At 28.8% G+C, this 10,055-nt stretch overlaps 2 protein-coding genes across 2 annotated transcripts; one reads left to right on the top strand and one right to left on the bottom strand.

Annotated features, from left to right (window-relative positions):
- Window positions 1–5,582: 5,582 nt before the first annotated feature.
- On the bottom strand, window positions 5,583–7,067 carry LOC138943046 (uncharacterized). The gene is made up of 6 exons (XM_070313564.1): window positions 7,059–7,067; window positions 6,574–6,764; window positions 6,056–6,400; window positions 5,895–5,964; window positions 5,700–5,798; window positions 5,583–5,594 (listed from the first exon to the last, which is right to left on the bottom strand). Exons 1-6 carry the CDS (start codon window positions 7,065–7,067, stop codon window positions 5,583–5,585), a joined length of 726 nt encoding a protein of 241 aa, XP_070169665.1.
- A 65-nt stretch (window positions 7,068–7,132) lies between these two features.
- On the top strand, window positions 7,133–7,891 carry LOC138943044 (uncharacterized protein PF3D7_1120000-like). Its single transcript, XM_070313563.1, has one exon. It carries the CDS (start codon window positions 7,133–7,135, stop codon window positions 7,889–7,891), a length of 759 nt encoding a protein of 252 aa, XP_070169664.1.
- The last annotated feature ends 2,164 nt before the right edge of the window (window positions 7,892–10,055 follow it).

Genomic DNA, 10,055 nt, shown 5'->3' with positions numbered 1-10,055 from the left:
AATATATATATATATATATATTTATTTATTTATTTAATAATGAAATATATATTTAACACTTTATAGAGAGTTACTAACGCTGTATTTTCACATCCTTTGTGGAATGTTTTAATTCCTCTATTATCCGCTAGAGTACCTATAAATCTTATATTTGAAGTATAATTTCCCCATAATATTTCCGTGAAATTGAGGTTAATTATATGCGTTTTACTATTACATAAATATGTTGGTTCAAAAATTTTAATTTCTCTATCATCTTCATCAAATCCTTCTAAAGATTTAATTAGCTTTATATCAGTTATGCATAGTTTTTCCGCATACAAATCTATCTTCTGCGTTAGTTGAACAATATTGATACTAGCATTGCATTCACCGTAGAATTTATTATCGTCAATATATGTTTTAAGCTTGATGTTATAATGCTCTGGTATTACATATTTCGATAAATTGTCTTCAGCAGTAACAAGAGCTGTCGTGACGATGAATGTTAAACTACAACTTAGTAGCAATTTTAGACACGCCATGTTAGTTTTTACTTTAAATATCTGCAAAAATTTTATTGAAAAAATGTATTATTAAAAAAAAAAAAATAAACAAATGAAATGCAACACAGTGTACTTTCTCTATAGTAAACAAATATGAAAGAAAGAGGGAATAAACACAAAACGTATTAAAGCCAATTATATTAAAAGAGATTGACTTACTACTTTAATAGAAAATTACTAAATTTTTGGTTAGAAAAAGAAGCAAGAGAGAGAGAGAGAGAATAAGATAAATAATGATAGTTCAAGATATAGAAATTACTACATAAAACATCAAAGGTTGAGTAAATTGCAAGCAAATGATTCATAGAAGGAAAGTACATGTAAAAATATGAGACAATATTACGTAATAAATAAATATAATAAAGTAATAAATATAAGTGTATAATATATACACATATATACATGCATACTTTGCTTTTGTGTCTAAATTTATTTCTATAAAGAATAATTATAATAATTTAATACGTATTTACTTGATTTTGTTTCTATTATGATGAATTATCTATTCTACACACAAATTTTATTATAATTTACTAGATGTTTTTATTTTACATTATAATTTTTATATTTTAAGTTAAATAGAAAGAAAGAATAAAAGTTTCAAATTTTAGAAAGTTTAAAATTTTTAAATACTTTACTTGATTTTGAAGATAAAACATAACATAATTTATATTATTTATGTTTTATATAATATACAATATAATTTAGATAATCTCAGAAGACAAATATAATAATAAACATAATAAAAAATCAGTTTTTGTTTTTATATAAACTTTATTATTATGTTAGGTACTCTTCGTATAATCTAAATCTGTTTATTTTGTTTTCTTCTTTAAACAAAACTCATGTTGCAAAAGATATAATTTCGAACAAACAGTTTCGAACACTTTACCAAATTTTACCTAAATAATAAATATTTTTTTGGTTTTTTTCTCATTTATAAATTAAACTTTACATTCTTTTACATTAAATCATAAACAAAGCTCAAATTGTTTATTTGTTACTGATTTAAAAATCCAATAAGACATTTCTCTCATCTTTAACGGAAAACCAGATTGAATTCGTAACAAATCAACTGCCTTTATACGTATCAATATTTACATATTTTTATGTGTTTCTAAAGTCATATATTGTATATATTTTGTTCCGCCTATATCTTTTCTATTATCGATACTATTCTGTGTTATATATGTGTTTAACTCTTCGTTAGTCGCAATATTTTTCATCCAAACTATTAGGATGGATAAAAGAAAGCTGAAGTGTTAGCAATATAATTTAAATGAAATGGCAAAAATGATTTTTATTTTTAAATCATTCTTATTTTAATCTGCTTTCACATCTGTACATACATTCATTGTTTAATGTTATACATATATACATCAATAACGTTGTAACGTATATATATTGGATATTGCGTCTAAGAGAGGATTAATCGTTATTATATATATCTAATTTTTTATTTGACAAAATTAAATTTATTTAATTTTTATGTCTTGCAGTATTGCCTCATAAATTAAATCATAAGTATAAATCATGCACGATTATTCTGTTTATGTTTATTTTATGTTACTTTAACTGAAGTTATATTAACGTATATACAATATACACATATTATTGATATGCGTTTGAGATCGTCTCAATGTTAAAACCATTAAAGTTAACTTGAAAAAAAACAAAAAACTATACTTGTATATTAGAATTATTTAAATTTTTCATTTTATCTTTTTCATATTTTGTTAATTTAACGACAGACATACATATATATATGTGTGTTCTATTTCTATAAACTCACCCTGTATGTTAGGATTGTATGCCACAAGTTTTATTACTCAAGTATACAATCCTTGTAAATAAATAAAATTAACTGTAGTAAATTTGACGATCTATTGTCGCTATTTATGTAATATTCAAAGTATATATAATTACAACACTTTCGAGATCTTATCACTTCGAGAGACCATCGAAGACTAACACGATACTCGGTACATGACATTACGATAAGTACGTAATATTATGTCAACACACTCTTGATCGTCGAGAAATATTTTGCTAGTCGATAAATGTTAATATAGCTATCAACATATAACCACAGAAGAGACCGCATTATTTTAAAATTTTATATAACCTATTTTGAGAAAAATACATGAAAATAGGCAAGAAAGCATATTTTATTTATATTTTTATATTTTTTTATTTAGATAGCTTTTATCGCACGGCGATTAAGTAGAACAATTTGAGTACGATTGGAATACCATAAATTTAACGGTTTTCCATATTAAATAAATTGTTATTTTTAAGTAATTGTAATTTGAATAAAAATTAAGATGTTTCTGATGATTTATATAGATATATAGTGTGAATTCGCACAAAAAGACGATTTTACCGGCAGTGTCAAGAAATAAACTTGATCCATAAAAAGTAATACTAATTTTTAAAAGTAGAAGCATTAACACTTTTTTCCCTATACAGGAGATTTCATATTCCTGCTACGGATATAAATTCCACCAAAAGTATCGGCATGATCGTCTCCTGCAAAACTTCTCTCTGGTATAATTTACATATATATATATATATATTTCTATGTAAAATAAAAAAGTAATAATGTGTTACTATATATATAATATAAAAAAATAATGATAGAAGAACACGCAAATTAATACAAAAATAAATTTTGTATAAATATTGTAATTTTCTTGAACATACCTATAATTTGTTCTATAATTTATTCTGTTAATTACTTTTTATTCTATGAATAAAAAATTTATTTGCATTTCCGGCTTTTTGACTAAAATTCTGGCTAGCGTATACCATGACTTCTAAAATATTTTTTAATACTCAAATCACGCGCTAAAACAAAAATTTCAAAAAAATATCACGATTTTTCATATGATGTATTCAGAAATGTGACAGAATATCTTCTACCAAGTAACGATAAAATCAAGACAATTAATTAATTAATGCTGCTAATAATTAAAACATTAAAAAGAAATAAAGGTTACGGACAAAATTATAGAAAAATTATAGTAGAATAGACTTCTGTTTCGATAGAAATCGATTTTTCGTATACCGCATCACACATCAAGATATTTCTATGTCGCGAGGAAGGTATAAAAATATTTTAGAGCATCGTATTCTTTATTTTCTCGATTACTATCTTCCTTGTTTCCATTTTATTCAAAAATATTAATATAATAAATATATAACAATTACAATATCTCTCTTATTGTTAGTGTAACTCCTCTCCTTCGACTCGTCCGGTATGGGTGACTCTACTGGTAACTATTAGCATTTTCGAATAAAACAAATTTGATTGCTTTGACAGAGATTAAATCTAATTGACCATGGATATATATTTGATCAAATAAGTTTTGAGAGAATCGGATTAATATAAATATATGATACATTAAGGGGGCATACTCGTTTGAAACTTCGAAAAATAAGTATATATCTTTTTAGATTTTTTTGTAGCGCAACAATAAAAATTTTTAATTTTTTTTGACAATATTACTAACTACTTAAATAAAAAGTTTCAGACTGAAAAAAATTTTTTTCTTCTGCGAATATTTGCAGATTTATGTTTTATTTGATTGACTTCAAATCTTACATGCGAGTTTCTAATAAAATTTTGCATCTGCCAACAAAATCTTTTTTTAATCCGATTCACCTTTTTTTTGTTATAAAAAAAAGATGGATTCAAAAAAAAAAAAAAATCAACACACCGCCATTTTCTATTTTAAAAAATTTTTAAAAACGCTTAGATAGCAGATAGCTATTACAAAGTTTAATAAGAAAAAACTTGGATTTTTTATTTGAAATATGATCTACGTTTTCATACACACCGTATGCAGCCACCTAAAATTTAGAGAAACTCCACAAATATTCCCGTAATTAAAAAAAAATTTTTTTTTTGGCTGAAAATTTTTATTTAAGTAGTTAATAATATTATATCAATATCGTGAAAAAATTAAAAATTTTTGTCAAGTTGTTGCGCTGCTAAAAATCTAGAAAATGTACTGTCATTTTTCGAGGTTTCAAACGGGTATGTCCCTTAATAATATAACTAATATAAAGTATATCTTCTGTTTTTGTTGCTATTTCGGCTTTAAAGGACAAGATTTTTTGCTCTGATTAATCAATCAAACGCTTATTCAAAGTATTTCATTGACAATTTAATAATGCAATATGTACCAAGTGTTCTTAAAGTGACTATCTATTTTATATGTAAATAAATAAATATATGCAGGGTGGCTCACGTAAAGTGTCGCCCTATATATATGTATATATATATTACATATTAACATACAAGTATTAATGTATTTATATTAATAATTAATTATAAATACAACATTAAAATACATGTATTAATCTACATATATTATTAGTAAAAGTAATAAAAAATATTAAAATAAATATATAAGTACTAGAGAATATTACAGATATGAAAAAAGTTAAAAACAAAAACCAAAACTTAATTTAAAATAGTTTTCGAGTAAAGTACATTTCCATACATTAATGATCGTATTATTCATATTCAGGCAACAAATTTGTTTTTATAATATTTACAGAGTATATTAATCTGCATATTGAAGAATCATACTTTCTTATTTAACATAATTAATTTTATCATTTAAATATCTCAGGATTGCCGAACGATAAGAAAATCTGTAAACTGCATGAAATATATTTGTTAATGCGATCGAGTATCATTAATGCACCTAACAATAACCATATAAAATTAAAATATTAAGTGGCGTATAAAAAAATATTTACTAAACAGATATATTTATACTGAGATAGATACATAATACTATTATCAGTTTTCATTAAATAACTATAGTACTAAATTGTCAAGATACTTTATCTGAGATTCAATTTGGTGAGAACGTATATCTAGCTTGCTTTGAATTATTTTATTTTGTTTTTCCTCTTTTATCATTTGTCTTATCATTTCCGCATTAATCTAAAATAGATAGTTTTTATATTAACCATCAAAAAATTATCAAAGAGAAATATATAATAATAATAATTTTTGCTTGTTTATTTGAAATACTATAACACAACACTGTAATAAACATGTTTTATGCAAATGAAAATAAAATTAAATAAACGATTAATAATCGAGTACATTTTAGTAATTGTATTTATAAAATTTACCTCGAGAATATTATCTAAAGGCCCTTGCAAATTTTCTTGTATTTTCCTTATTGTATAATTTCTAAATTTCTCAAAATTTTCAGTTAGAAACTTGTTCATCTGTAAAACAGATTATTTTGATGTTTATCAACTTTAAATAATAGTTTTATCTCTTGCACCATAAGAATCATATTTCAAAGCGTATACAATTTTTACCTGTTTGAGTTGTTCCTTAGAATATAAATGATTTATAAGAACTGTCAATGTTACAACCCTACTGATTTTCCTATGAGAAAACGTAATAGTAGATATATATACATATATAACGTACACATAAATTTATGAATAATATATTTATGAGAAAATTGTCAAATTACTTTGGTTTTATTTCCTTAAATTTGTTTAATATAAAGTTAAGTACTTTATCTTTCCTCGCATATTTCGCAATAGTAAGAAGAAAACAATTAATATAATCTTGATCGCGAAAATCTTTTAGCAACATAATCGATGTTTCACTATTATTTCCTATCATATTTAGATAGTCTATTATAAAATCTGGATGCTCAGGGCAAGCCAGAAATTCTAAAACTTTAGTTTTAAATTTTTCCTTCCCCATACGATGTACTGCCCACCAAGTAGAGTTTTCGTAACTTATAATATGAGAATGGGATATAAATTTTAAACCATTACAATATGTCCATTCTTTCCACCACGGCAAGAGTCTATACGAGATCAAACAAAATAAAATTTTGTTAAATGTTTAGCATATCTTGCTTTTATATTTTGGCCAAGCAATCTATTAAACATAGGATGAAATATTTATAAGAAAGTCATGGCATGAAATATTTAGATGAAAATTGGATTAAAAAGGACTAAATATATGAGAAAAAAATACTTGTTTTCTTGGGGATTTGCGAGATGTCGTTTTAAATTAAGATTAGCTGTGTCTTTGCATATCCGATCACCAAAAAAACACGCCCATTTTGCAGCCTCTTGTCTTAAACGTTTTCTAAAATCCTCCTCATTAGAAATTTCTTCGTATACAAGTTCTTGAAGCACCTTATATAAAATACTTTGCATTCTTATCTAAAAAAAAAAAAAAAAAACGATAAATAAAATAAACTTTATATTTTATAATTATATTTAATAATAGGATATATATGGACTTCCGGTTGGAGAGTGACGAAGGAAAGTTAGAGTAGTTATAGAAGGAAGGAAAGTGAGGTGATAATTGTGGAAGGAAGAGGAGAAAAACGGAGAATAGGGTGAAGTGAGAGAGAGGGTGACAAAAGGAAAGCAAGGAAGTGGAGGGAAAAGAGGAGGTGAAAGAAGAGCAGAGAAGAAAAGAGGAAAGTAGGGAAGGCGGTTTTAGGTTAGGACAGCAACCATTAAGGTGGAGGAGTGCGAGAAGCGGGAGCAGTAAAGAAGGTCGGAGTGCGTAGAGGAAGAGATAGATGGCAGCTAAGGTAGGTAGGCCCACGGGAAGTAAAAATAAACAAAAAGAAAAAACACTAGAAAATTTCGGAATGAGCAGAGATCCGGAGAAGGAAATGGAAAGGAGAATAGAAGGTATAATGAGGATTTGTAAACAGGAAACAGTGTCAGAAATGAGAGAACACTGTGAGAAACTAATGGAGAAACTAATGGGAAATATATTAAAGGAAATGCAAGAAGAAAGAGAGGCGAGAGAAGAGGAAAGAAGGAAGTGGAAAGAAGAAAGGAAAGAGATGCTAGAAAGAATACAAAATTTAGAGATGGTACAAGAAAAGAAGGAAAGAGAAGAAAGGAAGAAGAACATAGTTATAAGAGGAATAAATATTGAAAAAACAAATATAGAGAATAGAATAGAAGAATTTGTAAAGGAAAAATTGGGAGTAGAAATAAAGGTAGAGAAAGCATATGAGATAAAGGAGAGAGAAGGAAAGAAAGGGATAGTAGTGACAGTAGAGGAATGGGAGATGAAAAGAAACATAATGGTGAGGAAAAAGAATCTGGATAGAGGAATATATATAGACGATGACCTAACCAGGAGGGAAAGAGAGATCCAAGGAAGATTAAGAAGGAGGGCCAGAGAGGAGAAAGAAAAAGGAAAGGAAGTGAAAATAGGGTACAAGAAAATAAGTGTAAATGGAAAATGGTTTAAATGGAACGAAAAGGAAGATTGTTTAAATGAAGAGAAAGAGGAAGAGAAAGAAAGAAGAGGAAGGCAATAGGAAAAAGAGAAAAAAGAGAGAAGAGGAGAAAAAGGGGCAAGAATGTGTTTTTGGAATATAGCAGGAGTTACAAATAAAGATAAAGAGGTGTGGGAATACTTAAGCGGATTTGAGATGGTAGGGTTGATGGAAACGTGGATAGAGGAAGAGGGATGGAATAAAATAAAGGACAAACTGCCGAAAAATCTGGAATGGAAGTGTAGACCAGCAAAGAGAGAAAACAAAAAAGGGAGAGCAAAAGGAGGCATTATAACAGGAATAAGTAAAAGGATAACGACCTTGGAATACAAAGAATGGAGTGACAACATAGTGGAAAGGAGAATAAGATATGACGGGAGAGAGTGGAGAGTGATGACAGTGTACAGTCAGAATGTAAAAGAAACAATGCACACAATTTCAGAAGGAATGGAAGGGAACGAGGAAGGCGTATTGTTAATAGGAGGAGACTGGAACGCCAGAACAGGGGAGGAAGGAGGTTGGATAAACGAAGCGGTAAAAAAGGAGAGAGAAAGAAAATCGAAGGACAAGGTAATAAACGGAGAAGGAAGAAGACTAATAAGTGAAATTGAAGAAAGAGGATGGGTGATTTTAAATGGAAGCAAAGGAGAAGAAGGAGAATGGACATATATAGGAGAAAACGGAACATCAGTTATCGATTATATAATAGGAAACCAAGAGGCTACAGAGGAAGTAGAGAGTCTGAAAATAGGAGAAAGAACGGACTCAGATCACGTACCGTTGGAAGCGACATTATATGGAACAAGGGAAGAAGAAAAAGAAATAGAAGAGGAGAAAGAAATAGAAAGAAGAGAATGGAAAGAAGAAACAAAGGAAGAATACTTGAGGAGCTGTGAGGAGTGGACCAGTAAAGAAGAGGGGATTGAAGAATTATGGAAGGAAATAAAAGAGAAAGTAGAGGAAGCAATACCAAAGAAGAAGAAGAAGAGACATAAATGGAAGATAGGAGATAGAGTATGGCATGACAAGGAATGGAAAAACAAAAAGAGAGAATTAAGAAGGAGAATGAGAAAATGGAGGAAGGGAGAATGCGAAACGGAGGAATATATAAAGATGAGAAAAGAGTACAAAGAATGGTGCAAAGAAAAGAAAAAAGAATATGAGAAACAGGAAGAGGAAAAAATAGGGAAGATCAAGTCAGAACAAGAGGCATGGAAATATATAAACAGATTCAGAAAAAGAAGAGAAGAGATAAACGAAGAAATAGGCGAGGAAGAATGGAAAAGGCATTTTATGGGGATACTGGAGGGAGAAGAGCAATTGGCAGTATTAGAGGAAAAGGAAGCGGAAAGGGGAGAAGAAGAGGAAGAGGATGAAATAACAAGAGAGGAATTGATAAAGCAGTTGAAAAGATTGAGGAAAGGAAAAGCGCCAGGAGAGGATGGTTTGGAAAATAAAGTGTGGAGATACATGCCAAGAAGTATAGGAGAAGCAATGTGGAAAATGATAAAGAAAATATGGAAGGAAGGAGGAATACCGGAGGACTGGAAGAAAGGAGTAATATGCCCCATATTCAAAAAAGGAGAAAAGAAGGAGGTAAAGAATTACAGAGGTGTAACACTGATGGACACAGCATATAAGATTTACGCTAGCATTCTAAATGAGAGATTAATGGGAGAGATCGATGGCAAATTAGAAGAAGGTCAATTCGGGTTCAGAAGAGGAAGAGGGGTTATGGATGCTGTATATGTATTAAATCACGCAGTGGATAGAGAGGTAGGAAAAAAGAAAGGCAAGGTCTTTGCATGTTTCGCTGATTTGAAGGCGGCATTTGATAGAATAGACAGAAAAATACTGAGAGAAAGGATGGAGGAAATTGGGGTATCGAATAAGCTGAAAAAGAGAATAATGGAGACGTATAAGGAAACGAAGAACGTAATTAAGGTGGGAGAGAAATATACAGAAGAGTTTTGGACTAGGAAAGGAGTTAGACAAGGTTGCCCAATGAGCCCGACGCTATTCAACATCTACGTAGCAGATCTGGAAGAAGAAATGGAAAGAGGACAGACGGGGGGAGTAATGGTAGGAAGAAGAAAGATATGGACGCTAATGTATGCGGACGACATAGTTTTACTGGCAGAGAGAGAAGGTGAGATGAAGGAAATGCTGAGGAGATTTAAGAAATATTTAGAGAAAAAAAGTCTAA

This window comes from Polyergus mexicanus, unplaced genomic scaffold (assembly GCF_030449975.1).
Source record: "Polyergus mexicanus isolate NDT 795.1 unplaced genomic scaffold, iyPolMexi1.0 SCAF_25, whole genome shotgun sequence".
Lineage (NCBI taxonomy): Eukaryota > Metazoa > Arthropoda > Insecta > Hymenoptera > Formicidae > Polyergus > Polyergus mexicanus.
Note: the sequence above shows the minus strand (reverse complement) of the source record. Positions and strands in the feature narration are given on the sequence as shown.